Source organism: Falco biarmicus, chromosome 9 (genome assembly GCF_023638135.1).
Source record: "Falco biarmicus isolate bFalBia1 chromosome 9, bFalBia1.pri, whole genome shotgun sequence".
NCBI lineage: Eukaryota > Metazoa > Chordata > Aves > Falconiformes > Falconidae > Falco > Falco biarmicus.
This window is the reverse complement of record NC_079296.1, coordinates 39,928,293-39,947,650: the sequence shown is the minus strand read 5'-3', so window position 1 is coordinate 39,947,650 and position 19,358 is coordinate 39,928,293. Positions and strand designations below refer to the sequence as shown.

At 39.9% G+C, this 19,358-nt stretch overlaps 1 protein-coding gene across 2 annotated transcripts in view; it reads right to left on the bottom strand.

The window, feature by feature from the left end:
* Positions 1-19,026, bottom strand: part of RTKN2 (rhotekin 2) — a 34,633-nt gene extending 15,607 nt beyond the window's left edge. For both annotated transcript variants that reach the window (XM_056350747.1, XM_056350748.1), the window contains exons 1-7: positions 18,926-19,026; positions 14,587-14,780; positions 12,451-12,509; positions 8,455-8,508; positions 7,414-7,531; positions 5,641-5,841; positions 849-943 (exon numbers count right to left, since the gene is read on the bottom strand). In XM_056350747.1, coding sequence (XP_056206722.1) covers positions 849-943; positions 5,641-5,841; positions 7,414-7,531; positions 8,455-8,508; positions 12,451-12,509; positions 14,587-14,780; positions 18,926-18,967 — 763 coding nt within the window. In that variant the 5' untranslated portion in view covers positions 18,968-19,026. The remainder of the gene's footprint in view (positions 1-848; positions 944-5,640; positions 5,842-7,413; positions 7,532-8,454; positions 8,509-12,450; positions 12,510-14,586; positions 14,781-18,925) is intronic.
* Positions 19,027-19,358: the final 332 nt, after the last annotated feature.

Below are 19,358 nucleotides of genomic sequence, written 5' to 3'. Positions count from 1 at the left end.
CCAGAAGCTACAGTGAAATACAGTGAAAGTCCCATGTCTTAACTTAACAATTAGAGGGTGGCTTATGGGCTTATCCTTTCAGAAAATAATGGACAAAGTATCAGAAACTGTACTCTTGCTACTTAAAACACCACCTTCAGTTGCAGCGTAATCGTAGTCCCTGTGTAAGCATCTAGGCCAGGGGTCCTCAAACTACGGCCCGTGGGCCAGATACAGCCCCCCAGGGTCCTCAATCTGGCCCCCGGTATTTACAGACCCCCCCCCCACCGGGGGTTGGGGGGAACCAAGCAGCCGCAGATGGCTGCCTGCCACTGCATCCGCGCGCCGGCCCCCTGGTTAAAAAGTTTGAGGACCCCCGGCCTAGGCTGACTGCTGTCAGCTTGTGCTGCCCCAGAGCTGAAGCACAGCGACCAGTGCAAATTGCGAGCACACACGCTTACACCCTGTGTTAAACCTGAGCCTCAAACAACCTGGCTGAACTGAAGCTATTTTTCTACTTTCCTTCTGACTACAGAAGAAAAAGCTGTTCTTCATTCTGATATCCTTCTTTGGTTGCGAGGAAGGGGAAATAATTTGTATATAGCTACGACTCATAAGACCCAGATGCAAATGACAGAATAAACTCCCAAAAGAATTAAAATTTCAGCTGGACTTGAAATTTTACTCAACTTGTAGTTTATTCAGCTGTGTACAGATGCCTGTTATAGAGCCGTTAAATATTTTATTAAAGTTGTTCTATATTAAGTATCAAGAAAAATAATCTCTTTAAGCTCTTTAGTTTACAAGAGAGAGAAATGCAAAATGTTACTGGTTTTTTATTTCCTTAAATTGGTACCATATGTACTTACCATTTCCTGTAATAGTGAGGCTGTGGGTCCTGAAACTGTCCTCGGCACTCTCCAGCCCCAAAGTGGTATGTGCTAGCAAACTGTACTTTGCACCACTAAATGTGAAAGAAAAGGCACATTTAAACATTTCTGCTTCATGCTGCTCAGGTAGTAATTAAAGGGTGTCTAGACACATCTGAGATAACGCATTTGGGCACACAGGAACACCAAGGTGAAAGGTGTTCAGTGACCACAGATCCGACCTCTTCCCACAGAGCTTCCATTTCTCTGGTTTTCCTTATAAACTAACACTGTCCCACGGTCTGTTCATCTGCTTCCTATACCCTTATCTCCTGCCTGCACCCTGTGCGTGCCTCCCATTCCCTCCCACCCCACAACTTCCAGGCCAGCACCACAAGGCCCCATGAGGTGGCTCTTTCCATAGCCACCTCTCTTGGACCTGCCAACCAGGAGACCTCCGTGGCTGCTGCCTACAAGCTGGGCAGGCTCACACTTACTGCTGAGCCAGAGGCTGCCAAACCCAGGCATAAAGGCTGTGCTGTCCAACCTCTCCGCACCCCGAAGAGCCTCTCCTCTAGTCAGATACCAAGTAACTTTTAATAACTTCACAACTTTTATTTCTAGGCCTAAAGCAACTAAACTTGGTAATAGGTTCAAAAATTGCTGTAGTTAATAGAACAACTGATGATATAAACTTTATCTGACAATACAGGTTAAAAATTAAAAGTGCTTTACATTGGTCCTCCATGTCACTCTGCTCTCTCGCTTTGCCCGTGTAGACTACACTTTATAAAGTCATTTAGACACTGTTAAAAAATACATATATAATACTGTGATTCTTCACATCCAGAAATCTGTGCAGAGATCCTACAGTCAGTTTTGTAGCATAAAGGACTCTCACTTATTGTGCTTACAGGTTTCAGAATGTTTTATCTTTGTTTTGGATTTTGCCTGGGGGGGGGAAAGTCACATTTACAACTCAACACAGTGCATGTGGAATGCAATTCCTGGAATAAACTAGTATAAATTTGGTACATGTTTAACCTTTTCCCCCAAATACTCTTCAGACTGAGTAACAGATTTACAGTCCAGCAATGCATTAAGAATTTGACCTGGGTAATGGCAGTTTAAATAAAGTTCACAAGGAAACAAACCCCTCAAAGTCACTAACTACTCTCCCTAACAGGATTTAGCATAAGTTCCTTAAAATATCTTCAGTACAGCATAAGACAGCTTAGTGGTGTAAAAGGTGAGAAGACAGTACTGAACTAACATCACTAAAAAAGTAGTTTTCTATCGTAATATTTTTCAAATGTTATTTTTCCTAATAGCACAGTAGGAACATAAGTTTTTAAAATCTTTGGTTCTGCAGAGGAACAAGGCAGATGCTACCTAGCCATAACACTAATGAAAGAGGAGGAGGAAGAGTAGTAAGTTTGTTAGCAGGGAGGCCTGTTACACATCTCTCTCCAGGAAACAGAAAATTAAATATGATATAACATTCTGGGTGAAAAACCACTGCTGTGAAATGTTTCAAGAGGGCAATCCAAACAAAAAATCATCAGCATTTGCATATATTCCCTGCTAGACTGCTCCCTAATAAAAGATTCTGCGCGGATTATGTTTTGCCATGCATTTGAACAATACATTATGATTCTATTTAAACTGTACCAAAAAGTTCAGTTTCTTCTCACAGATAAAACTTCTGTGCTGATTTTAAAGTTACTTTTTTTCTAAAGCATGACTAATTACCACAACAACCTTGGGGGGAAAAAAAAAAGCTATTTCACTTTTAAAATATGCTTCATGGTAACATTTTCATTCTAAAATATAAGTAATTCCTTTCGGCTACCTACAATATAATTTAGACTAGATTTATCTGCAAATATTTTCAAATGGAACTGGTTAATCAGGATTGTTGACAACATTTTGCCTCTACATTTCACAGAATTGGCTAGCTGCCTTAAATGGCAGTTTCTTTGTATAACAAAAAATAATCTCCCTGCTGCATCTCATTCAGTACTTTGCATATCTATAGTATTTTTCCATGTAATAACTTTATTAAAAGAAGAAAACAAACCAACCGGCTCATCTCCACAACATGCCTGTGGCAAAGGCTTGTTGTTAAATCTGTTTACTGATCAAGAGACAGAGGCACCAAAGTTGCCACACAGACACTGGCGTGGGAAGGTGTAACTATATCATCTTTTCTATCAATGCATATTAATTAATACATTTTTATTCTTATATTTTTATTGTTGTATTTTTATTTATATCTTTTAATAACAGATTCCAGAATCTGTTCCAGAATATTAATCCCAACGTTAGAAATCCCAATCTTAGTTCACTCATTCAGATATAGAGTGTGGATTTGTGAGTCAGAAAAAAAAACCAACAAAAAAGTAATATGCTCACCTTTCAAATAGATCTTAAATAATAAAAGGTAAAAACAAACACAACCTTCAAGTACTAAAAAGAACCCAACTGTAAAAGGCCATCAGATTAGATTACGTACTTCCAGCAAAATACTACTATGAATTCGCCCATTTAAACATAGGACACTGAAGCTGTGCCTCCAGCCCAGTGGAGGACAATACGCAAAAGGCAGTAACAGCAAGTCCACGCACAGGCCAGTTCTGCAAGTGAATAAACATGCACTTCAGGGACTCTCTCCAATGATTTATCCAAAGAGCTACCTAGTTACTCTGGAATTCAATAGTATAAATGCACTAAACATTTTCCTTCTACAACAAATGTAAAAAGAAAAAAAAATTAAGTTAGAATAGAAAATTAAGCAGGCAAAAGAGAGTATAGAAATGAAAAGAGAGATAATAAAGAGTATGGAAAATATCAGTATAACTGAATTTAACCAGCCTAAGCAACAATTCAAAGAACTTTATCACTAAGCTTTTGCAAAAAGTTACAAGGCTGACAGTTTCCTCACTAACCAGGGAGATTTCTAAGCCAAGATGTTTCACACAGAGGGATCACAGGGTTTTTGGAAAACAGATTTTCTTCCATGTGTGCTCTAAAAAGAAAAAGGCCTGTACAAATGAAATCTACAGAGAAAAGGTGTTCATATAATACAGAAAGATCTCTTTTTTGTTGCAGTTTAATTTCACCTGCTGGACTGGTAAAACTCTCTGGGAATACTTGAAAGATCTCTTGTAATCTTGCAATTTCTTCCCCTTTATAAGGGCTACATACCAAGGTCTTATTTTCTGCCCATAACAACTCATTCCTTTCCAAAAATCTTTTTTAAGCACCTGGCACAACCATCATTAAACATGTTATTGTTCATTTAACTCTGTTAAGAAAGTAACATTCACTGTGAGATGATTATTTACAGCAGAAACAACAAACTTCAAGATGGAGGAAAGCAAAATACAATTACAACTGAGAAAACAAAAGCAAAGCCCAAGGGAGGAAGCAGCTGTTTAGATTGTCTACTGATGCTTTTTCCTTAAAAGACAGGCAATCTGTATTCAAGGGAGTATGGCCAGCAAATAAGCCAGTGGTTATATCTGAAGGAAACTATCTAATGACAGCATGTCATCGCCCAACTGGAGCTGATGGAAAGCACAGCCACCTAAGATGATGCAGATTGAAAGATACATTGTCATTAGGTGAAACACACTGGAAAGTTAGTGGTAAAATTTGCTTTGCTCTGTGGATAAGATATTTCAGATGTGTATTTTTGATTGAAACAGTAATATCAGTATACAGTAATATCAGTCTGACAAAGATAGAATATGCTCAAATGTTTCCATTTAAGATCCAGGCAAATAGATATATGAAGCTATGAAGCTAGACTAAGACCACACTCAACACCTGGCAAGAATTAGGCATCGATTCTTTACTGTTCAGCTGCCAAAAAAAAAAGTAATTCCTTGAAAAAATTGCTATCTTAGAAAAAAAATCAATATTATTAGTATTTACAGTTTAGGTACTTGGCCTGCTTAAATCCCAATGAAATTAAAAGTAGCTGAGAAATATTAGTAAGCAGTTAACTTCATTTAAAAATGAATGAAATAGTTCAGATCGTTTTTAAAAGGAAACGGGTAAATTACTGGGAACAGCACTTATTTCTATGAACACTGAAAACCAGTAAGTAATTTTAAAACATTCCCTGCTAAAGTCAATTAAGAATACTCCTGTTAAGCAGCTTGTAATTGTAAAGCACCTTTGACAGCCCAGAGTTTTATACTGAAAAGCCAACAAGCCCCCATGTGCACAGCTTGCACCCCAGATACCACAAACAGCTCAGGCAGCTTCATTAGGCGAGAGGTTTCTCCTGCCTACACACCACACTTTTTTTATCTCACACAACTTAACTTTTGGACATGTCTACCTGTCTGCCAAGCATGAGCAAAACTGGCTAGGCACAAAAATAATATGGGGGAGGGAGCAAACGGGAAAGGGAGAAGGAGAGGTAGATGGGCAGAGGGACACAGACAGAGCGATTGTACAAGCTTGATTTCCTCCAGAGATCAAACTAAAAACATTAAACAGTTGGCAAATCACAGAGAATTTACCAGCTAGCTAGCTGTATAACAGAAAGGTAAAGCCCGCTCGTGTGTTTCAAAATCAGAACCAGGCCCCAAGGCTGAGCGACATGGTTGGAATTCACACCTACTTTCTCATTTCCTATTTTAAATGTTAATTTTTTTTTTTTCACTCTGGTAGTACAGAAATAATCACTTTCTTGGCAATTTTCCAAAAAAATTACAATATACTTGGCTTATTTGTATTTAAAAAACATAAAACCAGAATATCAATATATATAGCTTACTAGATGACCGGGTCAGCAGGCAAAAGGGATTCAATGCTGTCTTCTTCCAGCGCAGCTTTGAGTTTCTTCCCTGTAGCTTTGCTGAGGGACGTTTTAAGCTTCTTTGCTAGTTTCTTAGGAGTGTTTGTTACATATAAAGACTCCTCTGTACAGCAACTGTACACTTCAACCTTCACCTGGAAATCTGGTCTTGCTTCATCACTGAAGGGGGGTGGGGGGGAGGAAAATTTCAGAGCATTTGTTAATAAACTGACTACGCAGCCCAGGAATGCTGCTGCTACTGTATATATTAAATAACATATATTTCTAATCAAGGGAAGGAATGCCATAAGATTCAGGCGAAGACATACATTAATATGGAATTAAAGGCTAGAGTACACAGCGGTAACTTAGTGTTGAAGACATAAGATGGATGTTTTAATTAAACCATAAACAACTGCAAACAGGAAATTCAACTTGTAGGTTAAAAACTAAAAAAAAAAAAAACACGTTATGGAAACACACAGGCAAGACACTCAAAACCACTTAAATCTGCCCTCTACTGTTACACAAAAATCACATGATTGAAAACCTATCCATCTAAACCTAGTGTGGCCTTAAATCAGATTGAATTGTTTTAAAGATATCTTAGTTGCACCCTATCCCCTTCACACTAATGAAAAAATCCTATCACACAACCCAAAATCTGTCACTCATCACTTAACTACCTACTGCAGCATTCTTCTGTCCACAGCCTATGCTTTCTCTGTTTTCAGTTCTACCAGTTCTCTTGTTCTCAGGCTTAGTCATCAAACCAGAAGCCTAACCTCTTCTTTCAGGTACAAATCATGTCATTACACACATGCCCATAACCAAATCATCCCAAAGGCTTTTATAAAAACTTTATCTTGGGGGATACAAGGCAAATTAGAGTGCCTTTTCTGGTTTATTTGCAGTCTTCCACAGAAAGTTATAATGGTCAAGTCTCATATCTTTGAAGAAGCAGATTTAAATCTTTGCCCCCACTCTTAACTTGAACAGGTCTTTAAGAGAGTTTAAAATCTGACTTAAAGATCCACTCTTGCTCAACCACTGAGTTTTCAGGATCTTGATTTAAAGCTTTCAGTCTTCCTTAGGAGACCAAATCTAAAAACTGCTAACATTAAAAAAAAAAAATTTAGGGGGGGGGGGGGGGGGAGTTCAGTGTCTTTCAGGACTCTCTTCAAAATTATAAAGCAACAAAAAATTACAGAAGAAATTCTATTCTTTTCCAGGTTGCTTTTAAAGATCAGTGAGTTTTTTCCTGTCTAGTGTTCTTCAGCTATAAGGACTGTGGCTTAGCACATGCTCATATAGGTGTAACAGAACAGGATGTGCGGGAAGAGACTGTAGCCTGCTGAACAGAATAATAAATATTTAAAAAACACCAGGTGCAACGCCCATGCCTATACTTTCATAATGCTTTCAGGTTTTAGTATTAATTTAATTCTGTCCTTGAGGTACAAGTCTGTTTGTCTCTTTATATAAAGAAAAATGCTTCCACAGAGCAAAAATGAAAAGTAGTACAGTTCAAGTGGCACATCCACACCCAGCATCATTAGGTACATAAAAGCCAACCTTCCAGAGACGGAGATCCACCATTCACTGAAATTAACAGCACCTCTACTGATTCCTTTGCCCACAGAAAAAAAACAACTTAGTGGACCTCAGCCGATCTTATTCATAATCACATCCACTTTCAAAAAAACCCAGCAATACTTGTACTTCATTCAACGGAAGTAAAATTATACTCACAATATGGTTACATTTTCAAAACAGATATCTGTTATTGCTTTATCCACAATAGCCACCTCTGTATCAAAAATCTCAGCTCCCATTCTGAACAAACAAAAAACTGCATAGCGCTGTGATTCTGGAGAGAATCAAAGAAATGTTTTATTAGCCATATTGCACATCACAATACTAAATGCTTACAGTAAACAAAAGTAGAAGAAATGGTAATCCAGACTGTTAAGGAATTGCCCTCAAATTCTTCCCACCATAAATTTTCATCACAGGATTTTATGATTGATTTATAATTGAACAATCAAAGCTTCTGGGTGGTAGAACAACATTCACAGAGAGGAAAAACGCTCAACTTTTTTTTTTTTCCTCCTGATAATCAGGTGTAGTTTGTGCTAGTATCTTCAGAAATGTTAGTACGAATGTAATTTTATTTAATAAAAGTGGTCTTAAGAAAAAAAAAACCAACAACATTTGATCCAAAGCCTGTATCATTTTATGAATGTACTATATAGGATTAGACTATTTTGCCATGTTTCGCCCCTTTGACCCTATTGAAAATCAAAGTGAAATCAATGCCACGTGACAGCTGGAACAGATTTAGGGTTAATCTCCATGATACAGCAAAATGCATGTACTTGAAGACTATCCAATAATACACTCAACACCAACAGACAACTTTCATTTATATTTCTCACTGGAAACAGCCTCCAAAACACTCTCTCAAGTGTAGACAAGACATAGAACAACATGTATAATCAGAGAAGTTTCTCAGCTATCCGTTTAATAACAATGCTCTTCTCTTGCTTCCTCTGGAATTTCTCCTCAGGAGGACTTTCTAGAGACTAGGATTTAAGCATATAGACCCACAGGACTTTGAACTAACTCAGCTTGCTACAACCAACGACTTAAAGAGCAACTATGCAACAGAGTAAAATATGGACCTACTGAAAGGTCAAAGCAGTGGCTGAAATGAGTATGGACTTCCCCATCCCATTTAATTTACAGGCAAAAGCAATTGCTTATCAGAGTAGTTCCTTACATCTTACATACTTTCTTTATTGCTGAAGTGATCCGAGCCTTTCCACATTAATGGTATTCGAATATCTAAAGGGAAAAAAAAAGGTAGGTAAACTAAGTTGTAGCCAATACTGCAGAACTATGATCAAAACAAAAAAAAGGTTTTTTTATTTCTTTTCCCAGTGTTCTGGAAGTAACAGGACCATCTACCCAAAGAACAGCATAACTATTTCAATCTTATTATCCCTGTCAAAAGAAAATTAATCAATTAGTTCACCTTGAAGTGTCATTTTCTTTTAGAAATTATGCTAAGATAAAGAGTATTTTAAATCTCATTTGGAAGTACCTGAAATAACATTTCAGAGTGGCTGTGTAACGCAGTTCTGAGAGGTTCTGAGCCCATTACTATGCACAGATGTAAACTTAAACTCTGCTTGCCTTGTGCTGGAAACCACTCATCCAACTGCCAGAAAAAACCTTCCTGTTTTAATGGAAAGACTGGGATACTTCTACTGCAAACACTTAAGCTGTTTTGCAAGCCACAGAGAACGTATCACTTGTGATCACTCTCAGTCAGAATTGTCTTAGTTGGCATAAAAAGTTTAGAAATCTTTTTTTTTTTAAACTCAGCAATACCCTTCTACCTCAGAACCATAGTAGAGAGGCAATTACAGAACCATTATTTTAAGTCATGCCTGTCATTTTAATAGGAGGAAAGTAGTTTCCAACTTATCTACTCAATCCACCACAGTACTGAGTGACATTGCCTCCAGTTTCAAGGACTCTGGTTTAGACATAACATTTCTTATTAGTCCCTGTTAAAAGACAAATGTAGTGGAGGCTTTATAAATCCAAAGTTGGTTTCTTAAGTGCAACAGTGTTTAAGAGTATATGCAATATATTAAGTGACACATGATGGCAGCAGTGAACAGCACTAGCTCAAGTCTCTTTTGATAAAAATCTTCAGTATTGTTATAAAGGATTATCACCGACTCCAGTGTTGATCTTTATACGAGGCAGATGGGAAAATCCACATATAGTATGCTAAGACGCAAAACAGTAGTGGTATTTTGGTAACAGATTGTCATGTGCAGCTGAAGGGTTTTACCCACAAAACTTGTTGACTCAAGTGAAACTGCACATAGTCTCTCTGTCTCTGAAGTTGTATTAAATGAAAAATTTAAATTTAAGTTAATTTTCATTATATTATGGGACATCTTATTTCACATGCTATTTCAATTTTAAAACTTGCAAATTCATCTATTTTTAAGTATTTGTGACAACTAATCGATTTTCATCAGTGAACTGCCAGCATACAACTTCAGACTGCCACAACTTCCTGAAACTCAATACATCACCATGTTCTGAAACTGACTTTCACTTCTAAAGATGCTTTTGCATAGTAAGCATTTCGAAAAATAGTTACTTTTTTAAAATAAGGGAACAGAAACAGTTTCTTTAAAACAGTTACAGAAACCTCTCTCAAACTTTAAACATACATATTTGTCTCTGTCAAGAGACAATGCACAGAATATTTCTTTCCTAAAAGACAAAGGCCTTAAATTTACATAAATATGTGAAAATAGTGTTACAATAATAGCCTTTTTTCATCTTTAATCACACAGCAAACTCTGAATGACAACTTTAATGCACTCAATAGGTCTTGTTAACAATTAGAGTACTAGATTAAAGATTACTTCTGCACGTCACTTTCAATATCATGCTAGCTGAAAAATTTACACCTTAGTCAGAAAAATCATCAGGATATAGTTAATCACTGGAACAAGTTGAACATGATCCTTGTAAATCAGTTTTCAATTCAATTCTTGGATTGAAAGAGCTGCCATTTATCAAGAACAAAGATCAATTTTCATACACCTTAATTTCAGCTATCATTAACTGTAAATCCATCTGGATTCAAATTGGATACATTCAAGCACTACAATTAATCAGATTTAAAGCCAATGATTCCTTTACCAAATTACTTTAAATTATGATTATGCTTTTGATCAACATTTAATGTATTGTCTTTTGACAAAATAATTGATTGGTAAGATAACATAAATTACATAATTTGTTCACACACATGGGGGATAAATAAGTAAAAATAATAGAAGTGTGAAAATCTGTGGATTAGGGAATGCACTCCCCACACAGTATCTGACACAGCTGCTTTCTGTAGGAGTACATTCCTCAGTACTCCTGCATAGCTGCTCCTGAACTTTTGGTGTTGGCCACATGATCACACTTTTTTGTGGTAATAGTCTAAGTTTCTGGCGTGTACTAACCATATGATACACTAACATATTTATAAGTGGATGGATTACTTTCCCCTAAAAAAAAATTCTGTATCTTCAATTCTGAAGTCACACGCCCTGTCATATTGCATAGACTACCACTCACTCCTCATTTCCAACCTCTCCCAGACAATTCAGTCACGACGTCTCCTGATTCACACTGCTTGTATTTGCAACTGCCTTCTCCACAAGGCAGGCACATGCACATGCACGCCTTCCAACCGTGCAGGGCAACTCCAGTTGCAAATCCACTGAAGGTCGGCATACAAGAAGAGAAACGCAGCATGCCCAATGTGGTACACAAGGATTGTGCAAGACAGGGAAATAATGGGGCATTACAGATGTGAACATACTGGAGCTGTGGAAGCAAACAGGGCCTGATTTGGCAAGCTAAATAGACACAGGGTAATGGGTCAGAGGACAACACAAGGAGGAAGCAGGAGGCATGTATTAATGTCATCTCAGGATCTCCCAATCACGTGCCTTGCCCAGAGGCTCCTGCCCTTGCCAAGCATGAACAAGCCTGTCCTGACAGCTACTTCTCATGTACCCCAGTTCTCTGCTTCTCAGGCACACACAGTGGAAAATAAGGAGTTTATAACAGGCGAGCTATAGAAAGCATAAATCTCCCAGCAGAGACCAAGAAGAATGTTTAGGCTTTCCTGCTGGAAACTGGACCTGGCTAGGCTTCCTGACATAAGTATCTGAAGAGGGGCAAGGCATGGAAGCATCCCAGCACTCACAGATTTGAGTTCACAATGAGGGAGTTGATGCCTCTTTCTCTTCTTTGCCTTGATCCTTGCCATGCTTTTGAGGATCATAACCTCATTTGAGAGCCACTAGGTTAGTAACAGGACACAATATTCTCTTGTCCCATCAAAAGAAACTAGCTAAATGTTTCATATCCTAAAGAATTTTTTCATACTAGAAACAGAGTCCTTACACAATTCTGATTTTCTAAAAACAACAGAAGTCTATTGTAAGATCATAAAGTCTTCACTGCAGACAACTCTATAAATCCAAAGAAAGGTGCAACCACAGCACAGACAGGCAAACAGATGCTTTCATCCAACTACCATAAGGAGGAAAGACAGATACACATTCTGCAAACAGCTGTGTTGGCAGAAAACATTATTGAACCTTGTGCTCATCACTCTTCTCCTACTAGAAGTTACCTTGCTTAAAGATATGTCAAAATATGCAGAATTAACTTACACAGTTTAGGTAGTGAGCCCTTATACATTTTTTTCAATGAAGCAAGTCAGGGAGCATAAACAGATCTGTTAGCAAAGCTAGCTGAACAGCCACAATGAACAACTACAGGAATGCTGAATGTAGTAACACCCACTATTGGCATAGGCAAAACCATAATAAATTCATAGTGCTGAAGTTTGAGAACAGGCTGGGAAACAGTGCATCAGCCTACTGGAAATCACTGTTAAATATTCTTGCTACTAGTTTGCATTGAAGCCATACCACTATACCTTTGCTGTAGTAATGTAATCTGCATTAACTAAATAACATTTGAACACTAGTTATAATGGAAATACCAGGTAGAATCTTCAAAAGCATGTGTGACTTAAATTCTCTTGTGCTTCAAAGGCACCTGTGTTTTTATGCCCCTGAACCACATACACACTTTAAAAATACTATCTGGTTTGTATAGTTTGTATTACAAGTTACTGTCCAGCCACTTTGCTCCTGTAATTACAGTGACTACCTAGTCGCTTACCTGATATAGCAACTTTTGCTTTGCATGCCACCCGGTCTTTTGTCCCATTTTCTGAAGACCTGCCAAAGAGAAGAAAAGAAAAATGAGGTTTGAGATCTGTGCATTTAGACTTCTAAAACTCAACCCTTTAAACATTAAAGTGTCAGGGTGTTCACATTATAGCTCATTTCAAATGCTTTTCTTTAAAGTTAAATTTGGTATCTCAGGTTTAAGATATGAGTCATTAGATTCTTGAGAATAATCTGGAAGGAAGGTACACCATCAATTTTCTTAATTCCCTAGAATATTCTACTCCAAAGCTTATTTAACCTGGGTATTAAAAAGACAAGTAGATTCATCTTCCTTGTCTTTTACAGCTCCAACAGAATCAAATACGTTATCAACTTTTCCCCTTCTGCACACATCAATAAATAAACAACTTGATTTATCAGTTCTATTACTGGTTAGAGAATTGCCACCTCCTCTATTAACAGAGGCCAATTACAAAATGTTGCATTGTTAATATCATTATTTTACATGCAGGCAGGCAGTTTGCTAAGTAGCCACGGTGTAGATCTCAAGGTCAACCTCAAATTGAATGAAAAAAATCTGGTGATAATGAGTAACAATAGAGTGCTCTCCTTATATCTGCCACTGTTCCTAACTCTAAGCAAATAAGGTGAAATGAAAATTTCTATCTGCTATCAGTAGCTTGACTTCCAGAAGCAGTTATAATATCTTCACAACTCACAGATTACAGACCAACGTAACAAGAAACAGGGATAAAATTAATCTGAAAACCCTAGAATTTTCTTTCTCAGCCATCATCATCTTATCTGATAAAGCTTTAACCGAACTCCAGTCTTGAGCAAATACTGAAAAAAGAACTGCAAACGCACTACCAGCTACCAAAGTTATGATCTAAATGGCAGAGAAATAACTTCACAGCACACATCCCTTCTAATGACCTCCACTGACAATTCAAAGGACCCCTTAAGACAGAATTCTAAACAATGCATGACAGACACAAACCCAGTAAACAATACAGCTGACTGACTGTAAGAAAACAATCTAGCTGTTCAGATAGATCTCCAAGTGTCTCTGTCCTGTTCTGGACATGTGCCATCATCATTCTGTGGTCACTGACATCAAAGACCAGGAGTTGAGTAAACCAGCATATATACCTGCTTGATATTATTCCATCTTTAAAAACATAAATAAAAGATGAATCACTATAAAGTCTTCATCTTAGTAGGAAAAAGCAATACAACTGCAATAATTACAGAATACCACACGTTATAAGTGCTAGTTTTCCAAATCAGTTTTCATGGTAATAGTTGATATAATCAGAAAATGCAGTTCTTTCCTTCAATAAATTTCTCCTGTAACACCACATTACTGAAAGAAAAAAGCAGCAGGACTGTTCCTATAGTTTAATTAAATGGATCTAAGCATAAACTTGAAGAGTTTCTATGCTAGATTGCAATATAATATTTCATTAAAGTAATAACCCGAGAGCAACAGTGCCTCTGCACCATGATTCTCAACATTACACACAAAATATATTCCATTAGGCAAAAAATTATAACATTATTCAAATAAACCACGTATACTTTAGCTCATTCAGGAGTTATAATGTGAGAATATTTTCAACTAAACTGATTTTTCTTCATATTTATTGTCGTGTTTATTACTTTGCTGTAGTTAACAGAACTGGCCAGTAGAGGGTACCAATTAACCATAATGATTCCACCATTAAAGAAACCTTAAGAACAATGGAAAGAATGAAAAGTAGAAATAGCTGTATTCTGACTTGGATAGTTTTGTTTATTTCCTTCAGATTTGGCTAGGTATATTTTTGTATGCTAAAGGTAATCAAGACAATATGACTATTACGTTACCTGATACTCAGATGCTGAATAATAGTTTAATGTCAATAACAGAATCTACCCAGAAAAATATGACTTTATTTTCTAAAGTGAAAAAAAAAAGATACTGGAATGGTCTTATAAAGCAATGTTTTAAGGCAGCAATAATACATGCTTGTACAGGGGAAGACAGAAGAAAGGGTTTAAATCCACTTTCCTAGACAGGCTGCTAAGAATTCACGTAAGCAATGCTTCATAATGCTCCACTTGAATTTGAGCTGTTACTCACCGCTCAGTTCTGCGGGAGACTGGCTCTTCTTGGTGCTGCAGCTCTGTCCTGTAGGCACGTATACGGGCATTGCAAACCATCAGGTTTTTAACTGCTTGCAAGAGCTGGTCTTTTTGTGTGCTCACTTGAAGTAGCTTACAGATGCCTTCTCGCATGCGGATTTCAAAGTCAATCTTCTCTTGGATGTTGCATTCCTAGATATGAAAAACAAACAAACAAAGGACTAAACAAAACTCCACATAAAAATATCCTGAATTTTTGACAAGCTCTACTTATTCCCCAAATAACAATATCCTGAATTTTTTACAAGCTCGACTTATTTCACAGTTGGGATAGATAATTCCAGGTTTTAATTCCATGGAGACATTATAATGGTTACTAAACATACAATTATGTTTCTCTTTTCAGGAACCAAGGGGTTAAAACACAGGATGTAACAGATTCACTATATCCATTATACATGCAAATTACAAACCAGGTAATAACATTAACTCACCATAGCAGCCGAAAGTTACTAAAAATTACGCGCCTCGATGTGTTATTCATAGGATAACATCTGGTCCCCTCATATGGTTATTAAGAGACCTAACCGAACAAAGCTTGTAGATTAACACCCCACTTTTTACTTTGATCCCTACTAAAGTAAACTCTAAATTGAGGAAAATGTCCGAAATATTTTACATCAGAAATTCGACCTCATTACTTCTTTGGCCATCTTAAAGAGGGTTTTAAAAAGTGGTTTTTACACTTCTGGTTGATATAAAATTCAAGTAACATGTGAAGTAAAACAAGGAGAATACCCCAATACCTGACTATTTCAGGCCGTGAACTGAAAGTCAGACTGCTGTGGTAGCTTCAACACTACACAAGGATCACACCCTGCCTGACAGCACAGCCATGCACACTCCTCATTCAAAAGCATGCCGTAAGACAGACTTGCCTGTCAAGTCATTAGAATTCTGCATCACTGTTTTTTTGAAGGAGTTGAGTTTTTTAAGGCATAAAAACTTCAGGGAAGTCAACTTTTTCCTACCAACTTTCAGAGAAAACAAACATTTATAAATGTGCATTATTCTTCACTTGCAACTTCAAAGAAGTCAATCCACACCAAGCCAGAAGGTAATTAAGGTGAAGGATCACAGTTTGCTGTCTTCTAAAGGTGTGCTAGATGCCATGGATGACTCTGATACACATTTCCTTGTTATGTGGCAATCCCTGGCCAAACCAAACACTTCCAACACAAAAACCAGAGCATTGTCACTGTACTGAAGGGTTCCATTGCAAGTACATTGCAAGTTGGTGATGGGTGATGCTTTTTCACCACTGAGCAAGAGTGTCCCAGCTACCTTTGGAATTAAAAGCATTGTGCCCATTTTTCAGTATTACAGTACATCTGAACTCAAAACAAGTGCTTTGGGGATGGATCTGTAAGTTGACTGAAACTCATGGTACAGTAATTTGCATTCACAAGTTCAGTATTTCAGCTGCTAGAAAAGTGCTGGCAAGCGCTCTCCCTCAAGTGCCTAAACAGGACAGAAACAACAGGGAGCTAATTCCCCCCCAACTCAAGTACCTGAGAAATCCAGAACCCATGAAAGGGGTAACATGGACAATTTTCTGCTTTACCATTAGCTGCCTTTGACATGAGAAAGTGACCCTTCATAGCAGTCACAATAGGCAGGTGAAAGATCGCTACATAGTCACCACCCATTCCCTTCCAACTTGGCAGGAGTAGGTTTTATTGTTTTTCAAGGCCTTATGCCATAATGTAAAGATATATATATAAAGTTTCAGCTGCTGTTCCATCTGTTCACAAAGCACTTCTCCTTCCAAACCACCCTCCTTTGTTACCCTAAAGGAAAAGTAGCTCTGGTCCATAACCCACACTCAGCACCAGCACAGCAACATGTTCAAGTTGTAATACTCTACTAGACAGCATCTGAAACAAAGCTGATTCCCAGCCACCTCAGAACTCCATTATAAAAACCCAAAGGCTATGAGATCCCTCCAGTGGTATAAGCCTCTCATTCTATCTCCCACCTCTTCTGCTACAGACAGCAAGTTCATTCTTGCTAAAACAGGACCTAGAGCAGTACAGAAGGTTCTTCCACCCCACATCAAGAGCCAGCAAGTTGCTAAGCCCCCATACACAAACATAGTTTCTCATTTGCCTCAGGTAATAAAGGAGGTAGGTTCCATTCCCCTCCAAGATAATAAAGATCCCCGGATTGTGTAATCAGGCAAAGTAGGACAAATATGTTCTCACCATGTGACTAGATTGTCTTAAATGCTGGCAAATTCAGTAGAACACTAATGATGACTAGACACCACCATGAAGGAAGGCACTAATAAAAGCACAGAAGACTCTCCAGAAACCAAGAACTCTCACGAGAGTTAAAGACCCCATGAGAAATGTCTGGAACATGCACAGGTTACTATGACACAGGTGCTCTGGCACCAGTGGGTTGTTCAGTGATGAATTGCTCCCAAAGCTCACATCAGAGACGTTTTCCATTGAAGTTCTGCTGGTATTCCCTACAGGCAATATACGAAGGCCTGGGACCCAGTATGACACCACAGACTTACCTGGTTTTCCTCCTCATGGTTTTGCTTTCTAAAGTTTCAACCACAACCAGTGCAGGATAAAACAGTGCACCAGCACCTCCATACCCCCAGCACCTGCTTCTCTATCCACACTTTTCCTCAGCGCTCATCCCAAAGGGAGCAGCAAATAGCTTTCATCAAGCTTCTTTTATTCTGAGTCAAATACTACACAGCTATGAAAAGCTAAGCAAGGCCCACACCTGCCCCTGAGAAATCACTACTCATTCTTTGAGCCTAAATCAATACATCAGCTGTTACAAAACTGAATTTCATCTCAGCTGATGAACTTGCCCCTAACATTTCCCAGGGTAACAGGCCTCTGCACTGATCTAGCACAGACCACAGCTCCTCTCCAGGTCTATCACCTGGTACGTAAATATGGTGAGGAAATAAACTCTCCTAGTTTGGGGCATCTGCACATACCCATATGGAGGCTTTCAGAACTACACAAAGGATTTAGTCCATGCTATGTCTCAGCCAGACCCGCGTAAAATGTTCTGTAATAGCATTAAATAGTTGTTGGGCCACAGCTTAAATAATTGCACTATATAAATCTCATCTGAAGGAATCGCTTAGCAGCCAGATTTGGAATGCATGAAGCTCTGTGCCTCTACAACAACAAAAAAAAAACCACGACACCACATGGTCAGCGCTTTTTTTTTCCTCTTTCCAGTTTCTTCCAAAAATGTAAGCGCACCATCTGGACTTGGAGGAATGACACAGCACTGTTTTGCCATATGCTGTCTACTAACGCACCATTTCCCTCGTGGTCTCCATCCTTCCCCTACCAGCGGCAGCATAACCCAGCTGAGATTACTAACAGCTGTTGAGATTTTGCAGCCCCATACTGAGGAACTGCCCAAGCAATGCTTTCTGAAAGAGTCTTTGTATTACCTACCTAAGTATACCTAGAATATAAGAAATGTTAAAGGATTTCTAGTTTTACGTAGATGATGGAGTGACAAAACAAACAAATTCAACAACAGCTAAGAAAAATGGTATGGATGCTGCTGGAGGCTGGACAGACTGAAATTTTACTTTATTTAATTGGTATTAATTAATAATACAGGCTTTCATAACCTTACTCCAAGGTATACTTCTGATTTGTTACCACAGAGGCTTACATCTAAAGCCCACAGGCCTACTGTATTTATTTAAAATAAGCAAGCAGTCAGGCAGCAAGTATTCTAAAACAGAGGCTGCAAAGTCAAGATACCAGCTTGGCAACCCTCCTAGCCAGACAGAGGAGCAGTACGCGCTGCAACCGACGGCAACAGCTCTGCAGACACAGCTGAGTTCAACTAATGCAGGCTTTTAAGGTACTCGAAATTTTAAAGACCACCTCATGAACGGGAAAATGAGCGGCTGAGAGACAGAAGAGCTAAAGAGGCGCAGCCTGGCGCTCCGAGGCCCTGCAGGGGGCGAGCAGGGCGCTCCGAGCGGCGACCACCTGCCCGGGCTGCCCCCGCCACAGCCAGGCCGCAGGGCCGCCACCGCGCCCAAGCAGCAGCCCCAGGCCGCCGGGACGGACGCGCTGCACCCGGGGGCCGCCCGAGGGAGGGCAGCTGCCGGCACACCGCCGCCGAGCGGCTGCGGGTCGCCACCCGCCCCAGCCGCTAACGGGCGCCACCTGCGCCGGGCCTGCCCCCACGCCGGGCCGGGCCGGGCCGAGCCCGCCCCGCCGCCCCGGCCCGCCCCACGCCGCCTCCCCGCCCGCGGGACCCCCGCGGCTCACCGGCTCCTGGGCCCCAGCGCTCGGCAGGCGCTGCCGCCGCATCCTCCTCAACGGCGCCGCCGTTCAAAACTCCCGCCCCCCGCAACGGCCGCCGCGGCCCCGCCCAACGCCCGCCCCGCCGGCGGCGCGTGGCCGGCCGCGGTTTTGGCCGTGACACGCTGCGGGCCCGCACGCGCGACAGCGGCGGGACGGGGCCGGCTGTGGGGCGCGAACGGCGCGGGCGGCCAGCCCGGCGGGTGGGTCCGCGCCAGCTGCGGCCGTGCCGTGGCGATTAACCGGGCCGGCGGCGGTAACAGCGCCGCGTTACGTAGCTTGAATAGCGAGCGGCGACACCGGCCCTGGCGCCCCGTTTCCATGTCCCTCGTTAATTTACTTCCCTGAAATAGGCCGGTGCCGCTTCGTTCCGGTGGATGTTGATGAAGCGGGCGGCGAG